This window comes from Coturnix japonica, chromosome 17 (genome assembly GCF_001577835.2).
Source record: "Coturnix japonica isolate 7356 chromosome 17, Coturnix japonica 2.1, whole genome shotgun sequence".
In the NCBI taxonomy this organism is placed as follows: domain Eukaryota; kingdom Metazoa; phylum Chordata; class Aves; order Galliformes; family Phasianidae; genus Coturnix; species Coturnix japonica.
Window position 1 is genome coordinate 5,268,966 of NC_029532.1, and position 27,755 is coordinate 5,296,720.

At 41.5% G+C, this 27,755-nt stretch overlaps 1 protein-coding gene across 6 annotated transcripts; it reads right to left on the reverse strand.

The window, feature by feature from the left end:
- Positions 1–490: 490 nt before the first annotated feature.
- On the reverse strand, positions 491–27,725 carry TSC1 (TSC complex subunit 1). 6 transcript variants are annotated; one of them, XM_015879176.2, is made up of 23 exons: positions 27,677–27,725; positions 20,434–20,496; positions 19,244–19,417; positions 18,343–18,446; positions 17,595–17,747; positions 16,182–16,326; positions 15,030–15,184; positions 14,617–14,690; positions 13,002–13,180; positions 12,459–12,568; positions 12,098–12,221; positions 11,606–11,718; positions 11,210–11,282; positions 9,850–9,948; positions 8,668–9,238; positions 7,958–8,001; positions 7,672–7,838; positions 6,693–6,875; positions 6,225–6,335; positions 5,603–5,725; positions 4,489–4,676; positions 4,214–4,372; positions 491–3,536 (listed from the first exon to the last, which is right to left on the reverse strand). In XM_015879176.2, the coding sequence occupies exons 3-23, from the start codon at positions 19,347–19,349 to the stop codon at positions 3,047–3,049; spliced, it is 3,471 nt and encodes a 1,156-aa protein (XP_015734662.1). In that variant the 5' UTR covers positions 19,350–19,417; positions 20,434–20,496; positions 27,677–27,725; the 3' UTR covers positions 491–3,046. The 6 variants fall into 6 exon arrangements, with proteins under 6 accessions (XP_015734662.1, XP_015734665.1, XP_015734664.1 ...); XM_015879179.2 differs by lacking the exon at positions 27,677–27,725 and adding an exon at positions 27,399–27,519 and having other exon boundaries at positions 7,672–7,823; XM_015879178.2 differs by lacking the exon at positions 27,677–27,725 and adding an exon at positions 27,399–27,519 and having other exon boundaries at positions 4,489–4,673.
- Positions 27,726–27,755: the final 30 nt, after the last annotated feature.

The window sequence follows — 27,755 nt, forward strand, 5'->3', positions numbered from 1 at the left end:
GCAAAAGTGCTTAAAAGCAATGAAATAAAGTTATTGATTTCTTTCCCTGGTGCCTGTTGCGTATTTATTGCTTGCAGCCAGGTTTATGAACTACCCAGCTATGACATTGCGTGGCTTTTGTTTCTTCTTGTACCTTGGGGCCACACACTCCTGCAACTCTTACACTGGCACATTCAGCTTTCCAGCACTACACTTCTTAAGGGTTGTGCAAAGGGGATTCAAAATGAGCTCAAATGAACTTTCTGCTTCCTTGCCCAATGCGGGACAGCCAAAGCCAGCTTTCCCCATCCCCCAGTACCTGGAATAAGGCTCAGAGTCATACAACATCCTCCCTAAGCACTACTATTCAGCCAATGTGTTTGCAAACACTTACCTGCTCGATGCTGTTCCACTCACAGATCTTGGAGGATGCTTCAGTTGGTTTCTGCACACTCTGTCCCAGCACAGCTTGGTCCCAAACAGCTCGGCTTGCAGGGAATTTAACACTTCATAGTGCAAAACAATACATTTTATTTGTTCACAGTTAAACACAAGCAACTGCCTTGACATTTTAAAACATTCTAATAAGGACAGCAAAACCTCCTTTTGGTTTAAGTTCTCTTTAGCTTAGGATTGTACCATTTCCTCATATTTCATATTTATGGCATTTAATGTGGATTGTTTAACATGCTTACGAAGAGCGAGGAAGGGAACAGATTAACTTGACAAAGACAGCAACTTTAGATTGAACTAAAAGCAGTCAGTTAGAAAAAAAAACAAAACACCCCAATCTGTTTCCACTTCACTGATGGGACCCCTTCAAACCAACTGCAAGTTACCTACATACAGCAGATCCATGATTCTTAGACTTCTACAAAAGAAATAACTGCAAAATTTGTTCCTCCGTAATCGTTGTGGTCCATAAACAAACCGAAAGTGGTTTCTGTTACTATCCTGGTGCTAAAGTCCTTTGTAAAAGAAGAAAAACAAAGCAACCTCCATGAGCTTGCATTACCGCCAGGGCATGTTTGTCACCGCCAACAAAAGCTGCCTCTCCTCTGGATGAAAGAGGCCACCACACCAGCACGGCGCTCCTATGGGGCTCAGCACAGCAAGGAAGCCCTGCAACACCTTCAGCTCCATGCACTGAGCTGCCTGCAGGACAACGTGCAAACTCCTCACTCCCCATGCTGGGATCAGGTGGGATGAGAGGCAGGAAACCTCCAAGCCTTACCAAAACATACGCTACCACGTTTGCTACCACTAAAAGTCTTAGAAAGCCTATAGACATGTCGACAAAACCAGTCTGTCACTTACAACCAACTCTCTATTTTCTATTCCATGCAGATTCAAGCTTTGACAAAACCATTTAAGTTCACCTTTACTTTCAGAATTCGGACTGACCAACCGAAAGGACACAGAGTAACGCAGACAGGCAGAAATGTATTCCAACCTGAGGTGTTATGGACAAAGCAGCAGGAAAAGCCATGGTCAGGCACAAGTAATCAGACCATCAGCATCTCCAGCAGACTCCTGCTCCTCCTCAGGTCGGGATGGGAACTGATTTAATGCAGCCTTGATTTAATACTTGAGACGATTCTTGACCTGCAGCTGCCACCCACAGAACATCTGAGAAGAGGCCACGTGCAGTGTGGGTACCTGTGAATATGGCCATATATGCTTGGACCCAGACACACCTATGGTTTGAAACAACCACATTGCCTTCCTAACCACAGGCTCTGCCCTGTCACAAAGGAGGTTGAGTCAGACCACTGACAAGCCCTGACCCTGCAATCCTCTTTCACAGAAGGCTTAAACATGATTATCATTGAAAGGCTTCACAATGGAATTCAGATTCTCAGTTCGATCGAGCAAGCTGTTTCTTCAGTCTCGTCTTCTAAGGAAATGGGGATGAAGGGGACATGTCTAGTGCCAAACAGACATTGCTGAGCTGAACGGCGTGCTGCACTCAAAGAACAGCACTCAAAGGAAACTCTTTTCTGCAAGTCAGACCTCAAAACACACTCCCAGGTAGAAGCCAATTTCTTGACATCAGAACACAGCGGTCTTGCTCAGATCAGGAACAAAAACCATGAAGGAGTCCAGGCAGGACAAGGATTTCCCTGATTAGAGAAACAAATGCTCTTTATGAGCTGCAAATCTTCATTCCACATACACGTTCTGCATGCTCTCCCTATGTAACTAAGGCTTCCTTCTCCCTCTTCTCCCACCCTAATTGCTTTCCCCTATGAACCAGTCTGAGGTCAGTACCAGTCTGTCAAGCAAACACAATTCCAATACAATCAGAAACTAGTGTTTTAACAAGTCTTCAGCACACGTGGTCTCTGCATTACAAGCTCCAGTTCCTTGTTAAGTGTCTGTCCAAAAGAAACTTCCCAAGAAATGTTAAGGACAATATAAACAGTGATTATGAATTAGGGTGAATGAATCGTTTTGCAGAGGTACACCGTTCCTTACACATTTAAGTACTCAATTGGAGTCCAACTTAAAGATCAGGCTCTGAGAAAGGTGGGGGGCAGCAGACAGGCAAAATAGAGACCCCTTAGATGGACACACCAGAAATTCTAGTGTTGCTCCTTTCCGTGATGAAAACAATCAAAATCACCCAGACAGGCAGCACAATTAACTGCTCTAAATTGGAAGCTTGCAAGGAAATACAAAGCACTCATAGTAGACTCACAAACGTTAATTTGGCCTCATATTGCACTCAAGTTCATAAATGCAGCCACTCACTGGGGACAGGGAGAAAGGGGCAAAAAAAAACATCTGCAAATGTTAACGGTTGTCCCTTCAAATTAGTACACGCTGCTAAGGACTGAATTTGAGAAAGAAGCAAGAGTTAGGCTGGGCATTTCAATTGCAGACCCAAAAATCCACCTTGCATTCATTCAGCAGCCTTCTTCTGTTACTGGACATCAATCCTATTCCACTGCATGAGCTAGCTGCTCAGACCAAAGAAACATAAAAGCTTTTAGTTAAACGTGCATTCACGCCTCCTGTTCTATGCCAAGAATATGAAAATAACACTGATTGACTATCTTCCTTTTTAACTGTGGTCATGATGAGTTTCATTGTAGTCCATGATATGAAGCTGTCCAACACTGCTTTCCTGGATCTTAGGTGAGAGGCTGAGGTTATCGGGGCTTGGTAGAGCCTTCGTCTCCATGCTTGGATCTTTACATAGTTCAGTCTTTAGAGTATCAGAAAGGCTGTTGATGGTTACACCGTGCTCATCACACTGGCTCTCACTCTTGTTGCGAAACAACTCTCGTGACTTCATACCAAGGAAGCTCTTGGAGCTGGGGAGTGAACCTACAGTCAGTGGGACAGTAGTGGAGGGCTCCCGCAACATGGAGGTCTCCCAGCGACTGCTGAATCTCTGGTTCTGTTTTTTTTCTGGGGTGGAGAGCTCACTGTTGCTGCCACCTTTACTGCTACCTCGAGTGCTGGGAGGTTTGGTTTCTCCATTTCTATCAATGGTTTCTTCACTGTGTCCTGCCACAGTATCTGCACAACCTTCATTACCACAATCCAGCCTGTTTTGGAACAAGAAAGGATACAGCATCAAGGAAATGGTAACTGATAAATGGGAATGGAGGTTAGTTTCATTGCTTTCTAATTCTAGAACTGCACATATATTTCAGCAGGCCTACACCAGGTTTTCTTCTGCAGTTTTGTAGTGAAGCAGAACTGACAGTGAATAATCAGGAAGAGAATAGCTTACAATAATCCCAAAGCAAAGCGGACCTGTACCCTTGATGGATCAGGAAAACAGACATAGCAATGCACCATCCTTGGGTTGCAGATCTTTCATGTATCCCAAGAACAAGTTTTTGCTGCAAATCTGCTTGCAGTGCAAGAAATCATCCTCATGCTGTAGAACACTTTGGTGTAGAGCAAATAAGTCTCAGGGGAAACAAGACCCAACTGTTTTACACTTATGTACAGCAGCTTCTTCAGATTGGGGCAAACTTCTCTATTTACACCTAAGTTTGAATAAAGGTTCAGCTATCTCAGAGGTATTTTAAGAGCACTTCCAATTTTGCCAAGGACTCCCAGTAATCCAGGAAGAATCCAAAACAGATTCATTCTATAAAGGGGGAACTAATGAAAATACCTTGAAATGATACAACCAAGTGGTAGGAATTCCCCAGTTATATAAAAGCCCACGAGCTGGTTGTGAGTCTGGCACATTTTGCACCATCATCCTCACCTTTCTTCTGCCGCTTCAGCTGCTTCTGTTTTTTCATCTTCAAGTTTCTTCAGCGGGCTGTTCTCCAGTCGGCCAAACAGGTTCAAGATCTCCAGCTCAAACGCCTGGGTGATTCTTTTCTGGGCCCTGTATCTACTTTCTACTGCTTGCAACTGACCTCTGAACAGAAAGAGAAATCAAATCCCATCAGGTCCAGTATCTCCAAATTGTGCCTCAAATATAACACTGCATCCATCAATGCACTCACAATAAAATGTTTATAAGAAATCTCAAACCTTGCTTTGATTTTGACATCTTCCAGGTATTTCTTTTGCTCCAAGAAGAGGTGGTCCTTTTTAGAAAGCTGAGATTCCAGTTCAGCTATCCGTTTCTGGGAAGCATCGAGCCTTTGGCTTTGCTGCTGAACACACAGTTTTGCTTTCTCCAGTTCCTTTCGAAAAGCAGCATGCAACATTTCAACCTCCTCAAAAGAAAGAACACGGGGTTAAGTATCATTTGGTTGTGTGTTATTTTTATCAATATTTAGGCATGTTTCTGACACTGCAAATAAGCACAACTTAAGCGGGATCAAATAAAAGATGCATCTCTAGAAGCTGATATAGAAAGCCAGATAGTGAAAGGATGTACACAAAGTCACTGTGAAAGCAATTCTACAGCAATAGAATTTATGAGCACATTTCTATTCTTTATTAAAAAAAACAATTTTAAAACTATCTTTTCAATGTGACCTTCACTAAATACAAGATAAATAATTCTTTTTTTGGCTTATACTCCTTCTTCAAATACTTGTTGTCACAGAGAAGCAGTTCTATTGTTAGGCAAGTTGCTTGCTTCTAATTAGAAACAGGTTTATTTGAAGTCAGGAAGTAAAACCACATGAACCACAAGTGTTTCAGTAAAGTTACTGCTCTCATGAAGAGAGCAGCTTAGGGAGAAGAGTAAGATGGCTTGTTTTAATGTCACACTGTCGCATGCCACACTGAACAGGTAAATCCTGGTCCAGGAGGCTGCAAATACCAGCAAAACTGTTCTATATGATGCACTTCCAAAAACATAAGAACCCAGTGTTACTTTGCTTCCAACAGTCTGCTACCAATTACAGCAGGAGCACAATAAGGTGTGGAACAGCAGCGGCATGAAGAAGTTAATAAGAATTTGTATGAAGTGGCTAAAACTGATTTCAAGTGTATGCTAACACACCATTCTTAGCTTTCAAGAACAGCACGCTGAAGAGATTTCATAACAACTCGATGCACAAAAATATCTGAACAGAAGGCCAACAAAATATGTTAAGTTTGGAATCACTTCTTTTATTCTGGCAACAGGGCTGAAACAGCTTGATGATGACCTCAGACCAAGTCTTCCCAGAAAGCACTGTCTGCAATGTACCTTTGTAGTGTCTGTGTGCTTGTGCTGCAGCTGCTCCAGGTACAACTCATTGACCTCTCCAAGAACCAGAAGTTGTCTGTTCAAGAACTCCATCTGCTGTTGCACCGATTCACTGTTGGAAAGCTTTTGAAAGAGAAATTAAACAGAATTAAGCACTGGATTAAACATTTCAGCAGGAGTCACCACTGACCAGCATTGCTCATGGGTTATTTTTATTAATAAAGACAGACAAGGTCAGAGGTGCTGAAGAAATGAATTTTCATAAAGCTAGTGACAGTTCATACAGGCTCTCACCACACTGGCATTGCTTCCTTCAACCATGTTTCCACATGGAGGAAAATCCCATTTAACTTCAACAAGATCTCTCTCACACCCAGATTTAACAGAGCTTTGATACAAGTTTATGTTGCTCAATCTGTGCATGAAGAGCAGCCAGAAAGAGAAGTTTCAAGAGTCTTTAACTGTTTAGAATTTCATCACCACAATATACTTCTGTGTTGGTGAACATCAGATTCTATGGATCAAGGCTTTCAGAACAAGAAAGAAAAAGCTCTCAATTGCAATCATCAAAAGTTTAAAAGAAAAAAGACAAAGGGACCCTGCAATCTGTGGCTTCTCTTACCTTCTGAGAAACCTGGCTAAGAAGCAGTTCTGTGTGACAGACTTTGTTGTTAGCCTTTTTCAATTCTAACCTCAGATCTGCAATCATGTTCCGGCAGTCTTCCAGCTTGGTCTGTTTAAATAAAAAGAAATCGCTCAGGGTTCTGAAACTTCAGCAAGGACACATGGCTGGAAGGCCAGAACCACCAGGACTGTAAGTCAAGTTATGTAGAGCATTTGTCCCAATACCAGCTAAGGACTTGCATTTTCCTATTTCCAAATAGAAGACAATAAAACAGAACTACAAATGGACAGTGACTGTTTAGCCAGTCATTTCCAACTAAGCTTTGTCTTCTTTTGAATTAGGGCAATATATCCAAAAGAAGATAATAAATTTCTCTTAGGTATTTCACGCTGTGTCATTGGGAAGGTTATTTTTAAAACCACAGTAAGGAGATAACACAATATTGTTCAGTGTTCTGCTTCATACCTGCAATTCCTGGCTCTGGTTGTAGAATTCCTCACGGTCATGTTGCAGCTGTCTGATCTGGCTGTGAAGCTGAGCCACTATACTCTCATGCTCCTCCTGAAACTGGTGGTACCTGGCCTGTTCTTTCTGTAGACTCAGTTTCAAGGCCTGGATTTCTTTTTCCTGTAATTTTAGCTGGTCTTTCTGTTAAGAACACCAAACAAAGCATTAGACAAGACATCTGACTTATTAATTAGACCATCTATTCAATGTCACTAGCTGAGTAAAGCAATAACATCAGTAAACAGCAAGCAGATTGAACACCTTTCCATACATGGAATATTCTGTGTAATGTATGGTTTTGTGGGGTTTCTTCAACTTAAAAAGAGATTCAGTGGTGCTAGAGGGGACTGACTGATAACTCAAAATCGCATCCAAAGGCACAGTGAGCAATAGCACTGTGTTTCCATCACGCTCTTGACAGGGACTTAAAGGGTAGCTTCAGCTCTTAAGTCTATTTTCCAAATCTAATTTGGAAAGCTCTTTTTCCACTGTTAAATTAATGAAAAGTGAAATTGTAAATGGAAGTAGCCATAACAAGGAGGTACAGAATAAAACATTCTTCAATGCACTTACAAGTTGTAATTTCATCACAGTAAATAACTCAAAGAACATCTGAGTTTTCCAACAGTTTTTGTTTTTCCTCTCTTTAACTGAGGAGCATTGAGTAACCACCATACCAACTGTGAAGCATTTAACAAAGGTAACTGCTTGCAAAGGTCAAGCATGCAGTCATCCACTGATTCAGCCACTTACAGTCAACAAATAATCACAGCACATGCACCTCATTCATATGTCATTCCACAAACACCGACTTGAGTAAGGTGAGATAATAGGCTTCTTTATTTCAGTGGTACAGAAAGGTGCTGGCCAAGCCAATTAACACTTGTTCTTAGCTCTAATGCATTTAGATCACTGCTAGATTTGTATCCCTCCTCACCATGGCAGCATTATGTTCCTCCAGTGCTGTGGCTTTAATCACTTTGCGCAAAAGCCGCCGATTCCGGAGGGCATGTTGTTGCCTTTTGAAGCGTTCATACAGCAACTGGTTGTGCAGCAACAGCAATTGGTTACGCAGGGTGTGAATCTCATCTGAAGGGGGAGAACCTGGGTTGGAGTTACAAGACAGAGATGAACACACACACACCCAAGACAGTAGCAGGTCATTGTTTAAACAAGTCTAATAATAGAGGAACAGATTGCCAAAACATAAGAAACATCGTCACCTCCAAAGTGAGTCCAGTCAGCAGATTTGCTTGGCAGAGACAATCTGAAAAGTGAAAATGCAGCATTAACCAGTACGTTTAAATATGCAAACATTAGGCAAATCACTTCAAAATGGAATCCCCACCTCAAACCAGCTTATAGCTTAATAAAAACACAATGACGATCAATTTATGCAGGGAGAATTAAGAGGAGCTGTGCAGAAAGCAGGTTGCAAGGGCAGATGGTACAAGAGGACGTATTATTTCTTGGAACTCAGCAAGAACAGTTCTCTCAGGCATAGAAAACAGCATAAGGACAATGCAGAGTATAGGGTAACGAGATGAAAAGGAGGAGTAGAGCAGATGCACCTAGCCCTTAATTCTGATTCTTCAGTTTTCAGTGTCATTCTATTAGAAAGAAGTATGTACAATAATGGTCTGTAAGACACCCAGCTGCCCTGCTTCTTCATCTCAAACTGCTACTGAAGATACAGTGAGCTCCACTAATATCACAGATTCCTCCACCACACCCCTCCCCCCCACCCCTTTCTAGAAATATCGAACTAGATGTCACTATAAATATAAAGGCTCTCTACCCAATAATGCTTCACGGAATACACCTTCATTCAGGTTTTCTAGCACAGCTGCTTTCCAGGCAGAGGTAGTAAAATAAAGCCAGTACAAAAAAGCTTCATGAAAAAGTTTGCAAAGTAAGACTTTCAGTCACCTACTTGTTCAGCTCCTTAGTGTGTGCATCCGCCCCTTGCTGTATCAGTCTATCCAGTACTTCCACTGGAGAAGTAGAGGACATGCAGTCTTTATCCTGGGTTCCCTTGGCTTTCTTTAGCAGCTCCTCAGTCTTCTTGCCAACAAAGAGGTAGGCAGTCTTTGGTAACGCAACCTCAAAAAGGTGCTCATACAGGGGAGGCTGCCCACTCCCAAACACTGCTCTTCCCTGTGCTGATGCTTTGCAAGGGCTGGGAGTGAGAATACTTGTCTCCCCAGAGGTTCCTTCCCTGTTACCAGCAGGGCTTTCACCAGAGCCTCCGCAGGGCTTGTCTATGGGAGTAAACGTTTGTTTGGGTGTCTCCAGTGCACTCTCAGGCCCAGGCTTGTCCAGAGAAGATGTTAAAGGCTCAGAGGTCAGACTGTGTCCCTGAACACTAGAGACTACTGACTGGGTCTTCTTCTGAGAACCTGACAGATTTTCATTTGTGTGGTAAAATGGAGAGTCAAATCCTCCTCTAGGCACCATGTGTTCAGCATCAGTTGTGATCTCGGAGATCTCTTTAGATATTGCATCTGAAAAGGATTGGAGGAGGCAGCACAGTTATTTGCCAGCTCAGCTTAATATACTTTGTTTCTGAACAGTGTACTTTTTTGCTGTTCCCATACTGTATCCTAACCAGTTCTCCAAGCACCCTCAGCCATCCATTTACCTCATCCATGCTTGGACTTCTCAATATAACCAAGGAAAAAATCCTGCAAAGTGTCCTAATGTAAAATTAGAACCAGACCATGCTTCAGAACTGGAAAGTGAAAGCTAACTGATGGTTTTGTGGCAGAAGAGTGATTTGCTTCTGTTTAAAGTAACAAGTTGAAGAACTAGAGCCAACTTTTCCTCTAAAACTTAAATCCTAGAATTAAAATGGGCAATACAAAAATGTGCCTTAAACCAAAAACCCCAACAACTTGCACTGAAGATAACACAGAATTACAGCAGCTAAAACTTCTTCTAGAGAGTTTGTACAATTGCATTTGAAAAGAAGTGATTTAACTATATGAAATCTACCATAGAGAGCATGGAGAACAACACTGATACAAGGCAAGATGCTTCAGAACAAGCCATGAATCTTACAATTCTATTAAAAACACTTCTTGGCTAAGATGTATGTAAGCATGGCAGAAGTTACCTTCTTCTCTGTCCTTTTCAGCGCTATCTTCAAAAGACAAACCGCCTAAAAACTCTGGAAGATCACTTAAGGTTACTGAACTTTTACTACCAGATGCGTCTGAAAAGAAGAGAAAAGTTAGTTGAACAGATGTTGTCTTGTCTAGTCTCATCAGAGCACAAAACAGGAGCCTTTTCCTACTGTAAGGACCTTGGATTAAATGCACCCCTTTCTTAAGGAAGCATCTCCTCTTGTAGAAATTAGTTCAGAGACTTGTCACACATTTCTTCTGATCCAGACATTTCATTCTGTAAACTTAACACCTGCTACTGCAGGTGGCCTCCTCTACCAAGAAGGATGCAGCTGAACCCATTACATAAGTTAGAGAAGCAGCCAAAACACTTCCACATTAGCTTTGAACTCCCTCTTGGCTTCTGAGCTGGCTACTCAAAGACACAGTACTTACTCCCTGAGAGAAGGAGGTACAGTAAACTGATGTATTACACTACTGATCAAAACCCTGAGACAACTACCAGGAACACACACAAACTATGCAGGACAGAAACCTCATGCTCACAGCTCAGTCACAGATTATGAACCCAGTGAAGAACCTAGAACAGTCTTCACTTGTAGTTCAGGAAGTTCAGATTCCAGGGTTGTTGTTACAACCTCAACAGGAAAATGAGCATAAGTTTCATTACCACCTCCACCCTGAGAACAATATAGAAGCACAGTATAGAAGTCTCAAATACAGAGTCAAAATCCCTTTTCACAGCTGTCACAGACGTAGGTGATAGAGAATGGAAAAGGAAATCTAAATTTACCTATGAGAAGCTGAGTTCCTCAACCATCCACTGTTGCTTTCAACATTCCACAGGACTTTAAAAAAAAGGTTTAAGTACAGCAATACAATTGTAGATAGCAAACAAAGTTTTTCCAATAGCCTTTAAAAAGAAGCAGCTATCCTTAAGTCTGGGTCAAATTGTAAGGCTGCACACGACATAAAAGTTGTTCAAGTAAAAAGCTTCAAATTTGTTGCTTCTAGGAAAAAAAAAATCACCCTCAAAGCATCAGCTTTTGAAAATCCTTTTCCAGCTTTCAGTGCTGATGTGCATATTTAGATGTGTGTAAGAATGCAAGAGGGCCAGTTAAAAAAATATCTGCAAGCTATTTCTGAAGGTGAATAGTTAAATCAAAAGCATCACAGGAAGGTTTTAGGCTGAATCACAGGTTAAGGCAGGATCCTGGAACTATGAAGAATTCAGGGGAGAGAAAAAGAGAAAAACCTGTGGAAAATCGTTTGGCAGTTGGAATGTGTCAACAAAACCAAGATTTGTCTAACATAGGTTATGAAAAATTGGGAGAGGAAACTAGAATTTACCCAATGATTTATCGCTGCTTATGACATTTTGCTGTCGGTACAGTGAAGGCCTCCCCGAATCTGGTTTGTCCTCCTGTTAGAAAAGAAACACAGAAAAAGCATAAAGATTCCTTGCATCAGATCTGTGGGAAACAAATCTCTTGGATAGTTTCATGGAAAGGAAATTCCTGCAGATAGATACCTTAAATAGCAAAGCAACACAACAGTTCTGTGGAAAACGATTACACAAAAATGTGTAACTGGAAATGGTAAGTTTTCTAACCTTAGAAATTGGGATTTTGCAATAAACTACAGCACTAAATCTGTTACTCTGATTTTCTTTCTCAATTAAGGTCACTGCATGTATTATCAATCAATGACAAATCGTATTCATCTGGCAGAAGAATTTCTTTGTACCTTTTTAGGAGGTGTGGCAGCAGCTGAAGGAAGTGTGACATGCACAAAGTCATCTGAAGTGCAGGGTGGAGGAGATGTGGCTGGTGTCCCCAAAGGTGTTCCCTTCCCCACTGCTGAAAAGTGGGAGCAAAACTTTTCTCAGTAAGGTTCCCGTTTCCTTATTTCAGCTGAACATTGTATGTGAAGAATTGTGTGTTTAAACAGTATCTCAACCACATCACTCTCAGCTATTTACCAAGATAAAAATTGCAGAGTTTCCAATGGACCTATTTCAAACTTCGGAACTAAATTCACTGGTATCTATTTCCTCTCTCAATATTTGCGCTTGTACTACTCTGGATGACCTGGTACTTTGTTCACAGAATTAATGGCTCAAGCCTATCAAATAGCAAAGTGCTGCAGTTCCAATTCATGAAGCTGACAGCAAAATTTATAGTCAGAGTTTCTATTTTAATAAATCCACAGGGCCTGATGCAAAAACACAGCACGTACCAGATGTGCCAAAAGCTTTGCTGTAAGGTTGTGATGCTGACTGGGATGACTCTGATGGGACAATTCCAGGGGAGGTTGGTGGAGTGGTCATACCACAAACTGCAGAAGGACTCCAGATGTTAACCTACGCAAAAGTAATATACAATAAACACAAATCAGCAAAGCTCCTAAAAGGAACACCTGTAGTTCGAGACATCCATATCCAGGTTCTGACACAGCAAACAAGATGGGAGTAAAATCTGAAACGTATGCAAAGCTCTGAACAGTTCACAGTACTTCTCAGAATCATGAGATTGTCACAAGAAGGTACACGCAAAGTGCAAAGCACAGAACACACACTGCATGTGATCCTCTGCTTTACCTGCTGTGGCTCAGTTGACAGCTTTATTGACTGCGGGCTCAGAATCTGAGGTAGCTGCCCTGGCATTTGTGATAGTGTTAGCCGAGGAGTGGAATATGGGGTAGATGTCCCTGAAAATTTAAAAAAATAAATAAAGTATCCAATGTATCATATACAAAACAATTATTCTTATGGCTAATATTGAAATGTTTTATTTAAAAGCCTTTAAGTCCATTAAACATATACAGTTATAGCTAGCAAACAAGAAAATTCTATTCCAACCCAAGAAAATATGTTTTGAGCATACTATAGACTACAGCTTTTGTTCGGTTTGGTTGTTTTGAGGACCAGACAGAAGCAGGGAAAGGTCAACATTCTGTGTCTGCATGACCAGATGTGCACACATATATGAATAAACATACACATATATAACATTATATACATATGAAAGTTTGCTCTCCAGTGCTAGACTTCAGGCGAGATAGATTATTAAGATGCCCTTTTTCTACAGGGCCCATTTTCTTCCTGGAAATGGGTATTCATTAGACATCAGGCTGATCTTACCATAGCTGCTCTGTGTGTCAATGTAATGGCTGGCACTGGGGTCAGTTTGATGATGTTTTAAGTTTGTACAGGATTTCCGAGATGCAGAGTAATAGCCATCTTCATATGAGGCTTCTGCAGGGTCCAGGGAGATTTTGGCACATTCTATCACAACATCATGAGTTTCTAGTCTTTTCCACCTGCAGACAGTTTTTGGATCCAAAAGAGTAAGTTAGTCAATTATTGCTACTAACAGAGGTTCCTGGAGATATCAGGAATTGGCTTGTAGGATGCCTCATTTGATCCAGACAGCCTTGCATGCTCCCAAATGCAGAACAAGGCACCATACAGAAATTGCAACCAGATGACTTGTAAAAGGGGGTCTCAGATAGGAGACAAACAGCTTTGATATAGAGATCCATAAAGGTCTGCCATGGAGCACTCTGGAAAGGAGGAATAGCATATGAAGATTCGGTTGATCCTGAGCTTCAGCAGCTGTAGAAATCAGCTCATTTAGACTCAGATGTTGGTTGCCAAAATTTAGAAATGCCAGCAGTCAGGGAACCATATTATTTAAGCAAATGCCACCTGCAAGGCCAGTTTCAGGTCTGTGTTTTGTCTCCTAAGTTTTGGGAACGTCCTTTATTATTACTATCACCTTCACTTGGAAATCTTTTCTCACTAAATTTAGCAGCCATATTAGATCTGCCCAATATTTCAGGGGATGAAAGTTCACTGTAAAGAAGAGAAAGCACAGAAGGCTGTCTATTAAAGGCTGAGTTACTTTCGAATATAAAGACATGTGAAAGATACCAAATCAGAAGGCTTCAAATTGTAGTTTTGTGCCAACTGAATTCCTCAGTGGTGCCACCCTCTCTCCATCCCCCTCCTCCCTGTCTGAGAGAAGCCTGCAAAACTGAGCACTGTGATATTCAATAGGTTCCCATTTAGCAGTGTTTTCCTAGTGGCTCTGAAAAGCAGGGCAAGAGCACTACTGTGCAGCAACAAGAGTCAATTTCTCCTCTTCAGTGGCTGGGCCTGTGGAGACAAGAGAAAAGCAGCAAGTGGTGCTGCTGCAGGCAAATGAGCCTATTTCTAAAGAAAACTAATACAGCTGACGTTAAGACATACCTGTTAAAAGAACTGATCTGTTAATGGAACCAATGTCTAGGTACCAAAGCAAAGACACACCAAAGCCATTTCAAATAGGAGAATCCCACCAAGTACTTCAACAAACCAAAACATACGACCCAAACCCTATGTCAATGTTTCTTTCCTATTATAAGGAATTTATTTTTTTAAGAAATTTGAGAATATTTGACTATTAAGTCATAAAATTAAGACAAAGTCAGCAGTTGGGTAAGAGACAGATTCTATCCCTGATACAAAATGAATACAGAGCCCCAACATCGCTGTTAATGGCCCTTCACAACAAAAGGCTGCTTTATTCATCCAGCTGTGAGCCTGGATGAAGAAATTTTACATTTACCTGGTGGACTTAGGAAAAATGGATGGCAAAACACCACTGGCACACACTGTTTGCAAGAGAAAAGGTTTTGCTGTAAGCCTTCTGAAGCAAGTCAAGTAACAACTGCTAGTTTGCAGCCTTTCCTAATAGCAGATAGAACGTATGTACCTTCGTGGGTCCAGTTCATGGTCCTTAGATCCAGTCACTAATTCTGGATGAATTCGCACATGTTCCATCATTGGCTGAATGAGCAAGAACAGAAAAAAAAAAGTACAGATTATAATAAAAACATTTTTTTCTGATTGCACTGAACTACACAAAGCTCAGAGCAAACTCCCGGTCACAAAAATCAATGAGATTTTTGCATTTAACAGATGTTCAAAGCTTACACACATCAACACAGATTCAAGAGATGATCTTGCTCCCAAACGAGCTCTCATTCCTTTAGTACCTTGTCTTTACATATTATTGTTGAGTAGCACTCAGTTAAATAAAACAGTGTACTAACGTGGCACATAACTGCCTTTGAGCAGCTATGAATTCCTCGTCTCAGATAACACAGAGATGAGCTGCATTTTTACCTTGACTACCTCTTCAAAGGTCTCCAAGTTTTCCTTCATACTGTAGTGAGAACGCAGAAAGGAGACAAAATTGCAAGGATACATTCCATAAAGCCGATGAAAGAGAGCATAAACACTGGCATGAAGATGGACAAGATAAATCTCTGCCACGTGACCTGGAAAAAGGAGTTAAGATATTTATTTTTCAGTACATTGGAGTAAAGCAAAGGGCTTTGAAATTTGAAATACTAACTGGAAAAAGTCTTCTGAGTTATGAACATTCCCTAGCAAAGCTGTGAAGTCTTCTGAGTGAACAAGCAAATACCCACTCACCCAATCACAGCTAACACAAAAAACAGGTATAGACTATTAAGAACTAAAGTTGGTTGGAATTTGTCCTGAAAGTACAGTCCCTTCTATATAAATTAAAAGGTTGAAACCACTCGAGATAGCAGGACAGTTTGCAAGATTGACTAAATGATTAAAAAAAGACAAGGTATGCTTCACTTCAAAAGCAGAAACTGAAAGCTTGTCTCTACACAAAGCACTGACTGGACTCTTACCAGCCATCCTTCCTCCTATAAATTCCAGTCTTAATTGCCAGTGTCAAGTGGTCCTCTGAACAGTACCTTTGCATGCTTAACCCAGCCTTTGTTCACACAGCCCTAAGCCATACATACGTAACTATAGTGGTACATCTCAGGTAACTTAGGATTTCTGCAAAACCAATGTTGTCTTGAGAAGGACAAGGTTTGATGACATTTCAATACTACTGACAGTTGCATATTAAAATAAACTCACACATGTGGTTTCTCTCTCCTACTTATCCATACCTGGGAATCTCAAATTCCCAAATATCTGCCTCAAATATTAGCAGTTTTTTCCTTCTCTATTAATTAACATCAGTCTCTGCTTTTTCACTGTCATCAACGTAGCATTTCTGACCAACGACACTTCACATAATAGCAGCATCACACTAAAGAATCTGAGACTTCTTATTTTTCAGTAAAGGCACACAGCCCAATGCAATCAAAGAGCTGCATATCTTGTGAGCTGCAACATTTTCTGCATTTAAACAATCCGAAACCACTAAGAATCTCACAAAAGGAAGTGTGTAAGAATCTCAAGGATAATGCTACATTGCAACTGCATGCAACCAAACTGAAATCTCACCTGGATTCTGCAAGCACCAGGCTGAGAGACGCCCAAAGATACCAAAGAAATCATGGAGGTACTGTTTGCCAGACTGAGGAATCATTGGCAACATGGTTATTAGCACTAGGACACCTGTGGTGAGTACTACTACATCTGTGTCAGTCTGCAAGAAGGGAAAAAACTTGCATTAGTTGGCTAGAGGTTGTTTTTTCCAAAGATGAAGTGGATGCTGGAATCATTATCATGAAAAATGTCCTCTAGATTGAAACCATCTCTCCAAAACATTCCACAACTTAAGAAATATTTTAAATTCCTGTTCTTAACCTGTCACTTGCCTGCTGTTTTACTGTTGAAAACACCTTCACTTAAGAACCCAATTCCATCAAATAGGTAGGGGGGAAAAAAACAAAACACTGGTATGTGAAGCATCTTATGAACTACCTGTCTTTTCTCCCCAGAGCTGAGCACAATGCACTCAGCATCTAAGAAATGAGAAACCTGACCAGAGACCAACCATGTTGGCCATTTACCTACACAAAGGTCAGAAGATTTGCTACTAAATCTGGGTTCCTGCAAACAAGTTACCCGTGACAGTGCCCACTAAGTTTGCAGGATAAGTGACTCACGTGATAAATTACTGTGTCTTAAATCTTCACAAAATCAGAAGCCAGCTTCTCACATTTTCAGAGTCTTCCAATGTTCAACAAATAAACAGTTATGTTGAAACACTGTGACTTGAGGGTGGCACTGCTGTATGGTATGTGAGCATAAACAATGCCTGGTTGATGACACCAGTTGCTAAATATTTCAAAAAGCAGTAACTCAAACAATTATCAGAATTCTGTGGCTTATACTGAGAAAAAAAGGCTGTGGAAGTAAAAATCTTTAACTAGGTACAATAAAGAACCAAATTTTAAAGCATGACCAGGACACACTCAAACTCTTTCCCTGTGCAGCACCTACTTGCTCCCCGGTTCAACACATGTTTTCCTAAGCAGTTCTTCTTCTACTGTTTGGCTCATTTATGCCATGGAGAGTGGGATACATTGCCTTACAGGTATGCATTTCAGAATGTACTAGTGAAAAGTTATTTTACTTCTTATTAAGTTCATATTCAAGGTATCCATCAGCTTTGCCAATAGCTCTCAATTTCTGACACAGTTAAAAAAAAAATCAAAGCAAAGCCAAAAAATACCAAACAGACTTTTGGTGAACTTTTCTAACACAAAGTTCTGCAGCGCCTTCTTAAAAGAGAAGACTGACAGTAATAACAAGGTCAGCACAGAGTATTCAGTTGAAATTTTTAAACTCTAAGTTTTAATCAACATCTCTTCTCTCAGCTTCACTAAATGACATCAAAGGTGTCATGCAAACATGCAAGTTTACCTGAGGCATACAGGTGTTTTGGTGGACAAGAGGGACAGTTCTTACCTTGAGACATTTAAGTAATGAAAGTAGGAGAGGTGCTTGAGAAAGCTTATGTTTCCATGATGGTTGTCGTCTTATCACATGTCCCAGCAGCGAGAGAGTGGGTAAACGAGTAGCAGCTTTGCCCATATATTCATTAATTTTGTCCAGAAGGTGCTGGTGGAAGATTTGCAGAGTGGCAGAAAAAGAGAAGTTTTGGTTTTCTTACACGTTTAACTGATATTCTTTTCCACCAACCCAATTTGCTATTGTCAGTTATGCAAACTAAGGGCACTGTACACATACACAGGATCTAACAACAGATCCAAACATTAAAATGATGTAATGATACATATGTGACATGATATAATTTGGTCAGCCAAAATAAGCACTTCTAGTTTCCTCCATTTAATCTACTTAAGAACATATACTTGCTCTCAAAATACCCATTTTTTTCAGGCTAAGGAATCCAGCATTGAACAAGCTGCAGTAGCACATCCAAGAGACAACATTACCCCTCAAGTTCTTATAATTTCAGAATAACCTGGTCAGTTTAAACAGCCCTTAGAATGGAGTCTCTCGAAGACTAGGAAAAAAAAAAGCCACAAGAAACACTACAGAGATGTTACTACAGAGACACTGTATCTTTATAGGGTAATTATATATCATAATGTAAAAGCTGAATTCTAGCAGATGTTACTTCAAGGTTTCTATCATTATGAGGCTAACATTTGTCATAATAGAACTCTTTTTTCGCTTTTATTTTTTTTACCTTGTCATGAGGCTCCTGCAATGTGGACAGTATATGCAGTGCCTGCTGAGAATTGGTTTCCAAGTAATAGTCTACGAGGCTGTTCACAAGCATAGGTCCACGGTCTTAACAAGAAAAGAAGAAAATATACATAGTCAGTGTAGTAGAAAAGCATTTGTTACAGGAATGTTGCTCAACTTTGTAACAACTATTGCACAACGTATGACACAAACTAATACTTAACTGTTACCAGACCTTTAAGAGAAGATCTCTCAGCTACAACTGACCTGCATTCAATTCAGTAGGAAGGGAACTAACAAGCTCTTTTGTTTGTTCTAACAGCAATGACTGTGGCACTGCCTAAACTCAAAAACCTAGAGGTAGCTGAACTGCAGGAGTATTCTACCCAGTAGGGGTAGAGAGTTCAGGAGCAATTATATATTCAATCCCTTCAGTAGAAGGACATTAACAATGCTCTTCCTCTCTGAAAAGACTCCATCAACATATGGGATTACCTTGGTAACAGAAAGCATTCACTTCAGGGTTGGGTTTTTTGTTTTCCATGAGCGGAATTCCACAAGTTCCCATGATATACGTAACACCTAATTCTTTTTAGATACAATCCACAAGGAAAGTTGCATCAGTTTGCAACTTGAGGTTATGCCCCAGGAAACTCCAGTCATTTCATAACAGCATTTTAACAATTATATAACAAACCTTTGAAGAGGCATGCCATTAAGCAGAACAGACCAAAGAGGAGCCTCGATCCTTAAAGCCATTTAATTCTCTAATACTAAGAGTTTCTTTCAAGTCATATTCACAAAACAATGTATTTGATAAAAAAAAAAGAAAAAAAGAAAAGCACCATTATTCTACATCTACTCATTTCTAAGTAGAACTCTACCACCATAAGGATACATACCACAAATGAGATTATCTTTGAATGCAGCTGTTATGTCTTCCAGGACACCCAGAATTGGAGAATCCAGCATTGAGAGGAGCTCACCAACATTCCCTTGCTGTGCCATGATGCATGTACTAACATGAATGTGGAGGTTAAAACTTCAAGAAGTTCCTCATCGGTGCCTCTACCAGACTAGGAGAAAAGAGACGAATGAGCTTTCCTTTTTCCTTTTCTGTCTTTATCTCTCACCACTTCCTTTTTGCTTTCCTGCAGTATTGCCCATCTAACAGGTTCACACTGAAAGGATTGCTAGAGTTCACACACCTGCAATAAAAGCTCTGAGAGAAGAGTTTGGGTTTGGGTTTTTTTGTTTGTTTTTAAGACATTAATGTCGTTCATGGAAGACTTTGGCTGGTGTAAATTGACTAAGACTGTCACAACATTCCATTAATTTGAATAAAAAAAAAACCAACTCCCTGAAATCTCTCATTTTCTTAACAGCAATTCCTCCTCAACCAACCATTCACACACTTAGCATAGAGGTCTACATTCTGTAAGACATCCACAGCTCAAGATCCTTTACAACTCCTGTGGCTAGATGAGAATTTCTCTGCCCTCAGCCTTCCATTGGTGCATACTAACAGATTTGTACTTTAATATTTGCAGTGTGGCCAAGCTGCAGCTGTTCAAAAACTCAGTTAGGGTTACTACAGCTGCTGTTGCTTGGTCATCCATGCATACTAAATTACAAGCTTTGCAGTACAACACATTTCAATTTCACATGTATAATTTGTGTATTCTATATTAAAAACCCCACAGCACACAAGCTGTATAGACTATTACAAACAGAACTGAGCAGACTAAACAACTCTGGTCACCTTTGCAGTACTAAACAAGAGTAAATCTAAGCCATCTCAGTCTTTTTAGGTGGCTTCCTCCCAAGGAACAGTGAGAAAAAGGTGTAGTTATCACACCTACCTTCTACAAAACGCATCAAATTTTCCTCTATCCATAGGAGTCCTATGCTGAACTCTTCCAAATGGCAGAAGGAATTTGGCTTCAAATTACACTGAATTTTGTTATAAGATTTTCTTCTTTCTCTACCAGCCAGCATGTGTTTTTCATTTCCTCTATTGAAGGCAGGACTGACATGCACCAAGCTTACACACAAGATTTCTTGTTTTTTACTGCAACTGTATATACTGTACCTGTTCTGTGGATGCCTTGAGCTTCTGTCTGCAATGCTGTCAACCACACACCTTTCATGATCACTAAATAAAGAAGAAAGCAAGACAAGGTTAACGAAAGTTACAATTTATCTCTTCCTCATCAAACCTGGTATATTCAGAACAGCAGAGCTCAGTACATCCCATACTGGAGTAAGGAGTATCTGCACCTGTAAGGAGTCAGCCCTTAGTTTTAGAAACCACCACCAAGTATTACAAATTTGCCTTTTCTAGAATTGTCCATATGTTTGGCTGCACAATGGCCTCAAACCAGATGGCTTTCACTAGATTATAGCTTTCTACTGTAAATCTTAAGCTGCAGCTGCAAAAAAGCTTTATTTTATAGGTAAAAACTTTCAAAACATGTCTCCTCTTACCCAGAAAACTTTGAACCTAGCAAAATTTCTATAATTATTGAAGTCCACAGTCTCTAATTAAAACACTGTTACACATTAGCCAAGGACTACGTATCCAAGTTCTATTTTGGGAAATAATGTTATCTTTACTTCTATATCTATTAATATACTATATATATATACTCTATACTTATATACCTATACCTATTACTTTCTCTAGAGCTTACGTTTGACAGTGGGTTGCAGGAGTTAACCTGTTCACCAGTAACCTTCGTCATTTGCAACATATCACTTCCTATTCGCAGAACTGCCCAAGGTCACTTTTATTGGGGCCACAAGCCATCAGCTTACTTAATTTGGCACTGATTGCAATTTCAAAGGTGATAATATAGCACCACGCTCACAACAGGCATTTCTATAGCAACAAACTTTCTTAAAATGCTTCAGCAATCACAGTTCCAGCGCACAAAATCACTCTTGATTTTCAATGATCATAGATAGATCAGCAGCCTAAAGAAAATATCTGCCCCTCCCCCAGCAGCCTGCTACCTGACCATTCAACATGACATTTCATGTCCCATGTTGGCATGACCTTAAAAACCAGCTGGTACTGCAGGCAAGAATCCCAACTGAAGAGAATAAAGGAGAAACCTGAGGGCGGAGGGGAAAGTGCTGCATTTTACTTGAATACGTAAGAGCTCAGTATGCTTCCCATAAAGAGAGGGGCAGAACACGTTTTTGCATTGGGTTGGTTTGTTTTGACTCTACGCTGTGCAGACTTCCAAGCTTCAACCTCTTCCTCAAACAACTTTGCTGGTCAGAGAGAAGCAAAGCTCAAAGAAGGAAATCACCTACTGAAAAAGTGTAAAGTTACTCCTCTACACAACCTAAGTGGTCAATATTCTACTCCATTATTCATTGTCAGCAGCCAACTGCTTTGTTAGTTTCTAGTAATCATTGAAATATTTCATTTAGTAAATTACAGTCATATTGAGATAGCCAGAACTCACACAGACTCAGAAATAGCTTACTATAAGTCACCTGCTTGTTACATCTGAGAACATCTCTGAGACCACCAATGGGCTTGCTAACATACATCCCCCAGTCCCCATCAGGATTCAGCCTCAGCTATGGTTAAGCAAGAGATTCGTGGGCTTCCTAAGCAACAGGAATTAATTGTTTAAAGTCTTGTTAACAAAAGAGATGCATGACCACACCCCCAAACGAGCTGCAAGCAAAACCTGTTTTGAGAGTTCAAGTGGCATAAATACCAGTCTGTGCTTTTTGCTTTTTACCCCATCAAGACCTTGTCAACAGTATTTCCTTTGCTCTCCACAACCTCTACTGCCAAAGCACCTTTTACATACAGAACTGAACAGAATTCACCACCCAAAATGGTTTTATTTCTGATTTTCCTCTAGGAATAGCAGCGTGCTGGAGCAGATGGTCATGGCACCAGTCAAAAGCTCAACAGCAGGTTTTCCTAACCTTGGTATTGCCAGAGGAGAGCTACAGCATGGTGGGATTAAGAAACACCTATACTGACAGCAGTAGCTGGGTTCTGGGTAGCCAGATTCAGCACTACACTTGCAGTCAGATGGGAAAAAATCTGGCTGAAGTGTTCAGGAGGTACCAGGATTTCACACTTTATGCTGTTGCAAGTTGGACAATGAAAGCTTAATTCATGATAACTACACACATTGGTAACTAATCACTTCCCAAGCCCCCTAAACTGAATTAAAACAGATGACTCAAGCGACCTTGTGCCAATAAATCCAGCACAGTCAAAGCGAATTTGCCTTTCAGTCAATTGTGAACTGAAAGCACTCACCGTGAACTGGATCTACGCTCCAGAAGCCAGCATTCAAAACATGAAAAGAATCCCAACCCAGGTTTAACAATGGGATGGTGTTAGAGGGGAAAGTTGATCAGCTGAATAAAAACCAGTACAAAGCTGTCACCCCACTACACGCAATCAATCTTTTAACAAACTTTTTAAAAGCAAAGCTGTTTGATGCAAGATTTCCTTTGAAGACCTTTGTAAGGAAGAGATTTGAAACCCTAAGAGAGCACGATGCACAGCACTAATGAACAAACCAGGAAAATCCAGCAACAGCATTAAGGCTATGTCATGCTTTACCCAAAGAAAAACAAGCACCGTTCCCAGGAGCTGTGGTATCTGTGTGATTTCTGACTAATCCCAACAGTGATCTGTGATGTGATTTTCCAATCTTGTAGATAAGGATCTTAAGACAGACCAGGTTAGGGAACATCCAGTACCTTGGAACAAAGCAAGATCACCCACTGAAAGCCAGAGTGGTTTGCACGTGGGATTGGTATGGCATCTGTGGTGACCAGATCTCCCTTAGATCTTTGCACTATCGTATCATGGTTGTGTCTTGCTTCTCAGATATATGGCATAAAGATGAGTCTCCACTTCTTCCATCAGTAGCTGCTGCAATCATTCCCCTATTAGAAGGATTTCCACATCCACGCAGCAATCCTCAGAACTAAAGCAACACAACTTCCCCATGCAGTTGGAGGCACTGGCTTTTCACTACCAGTTTATTAGTTTATATAAAGCATCCAATGTGCTGAATAATTAAGACTGAACAAATTGTGCTTCACCACCTTTTAACACGCAACATCTCATCAGAAGATATAAACACCAAGAGCAAGGCTCTTATATTCAATACCTTTCATACAGACCAATTTAATTGAAGTGTGAACTTTAAGTACCAGCACAACTTCAGAGCCAGTTTATGGGAGGGAAATTAAAAGAAGGCAAGAAGAATCCAATTAAAAACATTATCAGTGGTTAATTTAACCACGACACAACACAGCTAAGCTATAAACTCACGACAAAGGGAAAGAATATACAAATATTCATTGGAAAAGGCTACGGAGAGAAGGAGAAAAACTATTTCAAAAGATTACGACTTCTTTAAGTATTTCTGTCAAGAGATGTTCTTCAGTTCGGTGTATTTTTATCCCCAGCCAAGGGAAAACGCAGCTGGTAGTGCCAGTTATGCCTCTGTGAGGGGTGTGGAGGAGGGGGACACACTCAACATATGCACCTCCTCCTCCTATAACGTCCTTAGCCTTTGCTACAGTAAAGCAGGAATTCAGAAGCATTTAGCAGAGCTGGGGTCATATCAGCATTTCATCCCTTCTTATTAAATGCAGTTTGGGACATATAAGGAAATGGTTATTTACCCCCAACCAAAAGCACGTAGGGTGATGTTAACAACGTAAGAGCAATGCTGGCTGCAATGAAATGAAACTCAAGGCTTACATTCTTCTGTCTGAGTCTCAGTGAAGGCAAAGCAGGCCATGAATGAGGACAGAAGCATGGCACAGGGATCTTTATTTCTGAAGAAAAACTCAGACTGATAAGAAAAGAGCCTCTTACATTCTAAACTTTCAGATGTTCTATGGTCACAATAGGATACGCCTCACTCCCTCCAATGTGAAACACCACAATCCAGGTCTGGCTTTGGTTTCCTAGAAATAACTGATCTTATGATTTCTTCACAAGCAAACTAAGCAGCACCCTACAGAAGAAACAGTGCCTGCAAAAAACAATAAGTGAATGAAAACTGAGAGTAGGAATACAAAGCAGTGGAGGCAACAGGGCTCATAGTGTCCTCTTTTGCCCCTTGAGAATATTAAACCTGAACACTTGAAACACCAGTTTGAATGGATCATTATAACAGGCAACACAGTAATTATTATTCATTTATTAGAATGCTGGTGTCTGGTTTCTCCTTACAATCTGTGTTTCTTTCTGGTTATTTTAAGAACTGATACAAGATCCCACTCTTAAACTCAGTCATTATTTTATAAGGTGTAATTCAATGTTACATTCACATTCATGTACCTCATTACAGGTATTTAAACGAAGCAGGGATACCACAAGAAAACCAGCACCTCCAAATAAAGACAGAATCACATTCAGCATCTTTAAAGATTCTTTTGAAACAGTGCTGGGCCAGTATAACCCACTAATTGCTACCCATCAAACTTCTGACAGGGGGAAAATTGTTTAAGACCAATTCATGTTGAGAAAAGAAAAGCCCAAACACAGCAGAGATGACACATAACCCTTTGGCAGCAGCCACACTAACAAGCCAGTTACTAACCTGACAGGGAGTTATTTCAGCTTCTTATAAACAACCATATATACTAATAACAAATAAATATAAACAAGCACTGCTTCTCTATACCAATTTAATCAACAGCACATGAGGAAAATAAGCTCAGATACAGAATCTTTCTAGATCTATGCACAGAGAACTCTAGTTCTCACAGCAACGGGAGTGAGACTCATGAACTACTGCCGCACATTTGTTTGCCCTTAAGAGAACCCCTTAAGCATATCCCAGGAGTTACACTGTAATCCAATAAACCTTGAAACCACTGCAAACTAACTGCTGCACCGTCACCTTAATCACCCCAAAATTAAAGCAGGCATTGAGCAGAGCCATTACCAAATGATGTCAAACTTCTCAGTTAAAAACAATGAATAATACCCAGGAAAGTGACACAGGGATACACTGATTCCAAAATCCTGCTCTGTATCTTAATGTGATTCCTAACGAGGTGCTTATGATAACAAAGTGGGAACATAGAAACATCAGGGTACTATTGTTAGGCTGCTGTTGGACTTGATGATCTTCAAGGTCTTTTCCAACCTGGGTAACTCTATGATTCTTTGATTCTAAAGTATTTTGCTTGTTTTCATCACATGTTATTTTTAATTACATGAAAACACTGCAGCTACACAGACCCAGCTTTAATACCCTTCAAAAAGCCACTCATCTGGCTACAGTGTGCCATAAAATCTGGTACTTCTCTGTCACTTCTGCCCCTAAAAACACATCTCACGTGAGAACCCTTCAGTAGCGCTGCTTTCTGTTAGTCACCATAAAGTAACTTCTCAAGTAACAGAGTCAGGGAGCTGAGATTGAAAAAACAAAGATAAAGTCATTTCATTAAAGCTTATCTCATGACACATTAGATACTCTGACTATATTTTCATCTGAGTAACCCACATTACTCCATACAATACAACTTAACCAAAGGCTGATGAGGCTATTAACTAAAAACAGAACATAAAGAGATGGGTTTTGTTGCTGTTTGGGTAAATGACTTAAACTTTTTTCAAGCTAAAACATAGCTCACTCTCATAAGCAGATCTGGCACCTTGTTGCTGCCTCATAAACTTCAGCCAGCTGCATTCCCAGTGCCCACACTAACTGCTGCAGTTCCAGTCACTGTTGCCAGCTCACACAGTGCACTGAGACAGACCTTCCCCACCTGATGGCATCACTTCAGCACTGCTCCAAGTGCTGGTTTCTAACAACTCGCCATAGAGGAAAGGCCGGGATGGGACCAAAGAACGAAAAGCTCCTGCACTTTTGGAAACAGCTCTGCAGACCGATCCCCATCCCGGGTTGGGGTTTGAATCACGCACTGCTCTGAGGCACAGAATCACAGAATGACCCGGGTTGGAAGGGACCTCAAGGATCATGTAGTTCCAACCCCCCTGCTTGGCGGGGCCCCAAACATACACCTTTACTAGATCAGGTTGCCCAGGGCCCCGTCCAACCTGGTCTTGAACACCTCCAAGGACGGGGCATCCACAACCTCCCTGGGCAGCCTGTTCCAGGGCCTAACCACTCTCCTAGTGAAGAACTTCCCCCTAACATCCAACCTAAATCTTCCCTCTTTTAACTTAAAACCATTTCCCCGTGTCCTGCTATTATCAGCCCTTTCCAAGAGTTTACTCCCCTCCTGGGAGTAAGTTCCCTTCAGGTACTGAAAGGCTGCAATGAGGTCACCCCGCAACCTTCTCTTCTCCAGGCTGAACAAACCCAACTCCCTCAGCCTGTCCTCATAGGGGAGGTGCTCCAGCCCCCTGATCATCTTCCTGTCCCTCCTCTGGACCCTTTCCAAAATCTCCATATCTTTTTGTACTGAGGGCTCCACACCTGGACACGGTACAACAGATGGGGCCTCACAAGAGCCGAGTAGAGAGGGACAATCACCTCCCTATCCCTGCTGACCACCCCTCTCCTGATGGAGCCCAGGATCCCATTTGCTTTCCGGGCTGCCAGAGCGCACTGCTGGCTCATGTTGAGTCTCTCATCCATCAGGACCCCCAGGTCCTTCTCTGCCGAGCTGCTCTCCAGGACCACTCCTCCCAGCCCGTACAGGTGCCTGGGGTTCTTCCTGCCCAAGTGCAAAACCTTGCACTTTGCCGTGTTGAACCTCATTAGAGGTTCATTAGGCACGTCCTTCCCTCACTCACCTCCTCGTTAAACAGCTCATTAGGGGATAAAAAAGAAAGAAAAAGCGATGAGCACTGACAGAACAAGCAGCACGATGACGGAGCTGCCGCCCCCCATCACAACGTGAAGCGGCCCCAGGCGGATGAAGGCGCACCGCCCCCCAGCCCCGCTCCCCTCACCCCCGTCTCTTTCTCCCACCGTATCCTCCTCCCACCGGCCCCGCTCTCACCCCACTCTGTCCTTCAGCCTCTGCCGCTCCTTTATCCCCCATGGTGGCGGCAGCAGGCCCGGCACTCACCTCTCCCTCTCCTTCCTTCAGCTGTTTACCACTCAGGGTTCCTCTGGCCCACAGGGCGCCGCCATCTTGGCCCGGCCTCCCCCTTCCCCCCCCTCCCATTCACGAACCGCCTCTTTCCTTTGGAATCCATCCGCCACAGAAAATAATCCGAAGGAACTTTCCCACCTTCCCCCTCCCTTGACTCCGCTCCCGTCCCACACCTCCCCCTCTCCGACCGTTCCCTCTCAAGATCCTTATTCCCTCTGATGGAGATGAAGGGACAGGACAGATGGCCTCACCCACACAGCAGCTCACGGCGGAAGGATCCAGACGAAGGAGTGATGCGGCCCTCCTGGAGGTCGCGTGATTCTGGGGGCG

Bases quoted from the DNA above. Each gene is read 5' to 3' on its own strand.
- TSC1 (XM_015879176.2), bottom strand. From the start codon at position 19,349: ATGGCACAGCAAGGGAATGTTGGTGAGCTCCTCTCAATGCTGGATTCT. The intron at 15,185-16,181 runs GTGAGATTTCAG...TCCTTTTTCCAG, and splicing joins CTGGTGCTTGCAGAATCCAG to GTCACGTGGCAGAGATTTAT. The intron at 4,373-4,488 runs GTTTGAGATTTC...CTTTCTGTTCAG, and splicing joins GATGTCAAAATCAAAGCAAG to AGGTCAGTTGCAAGCAGTAG.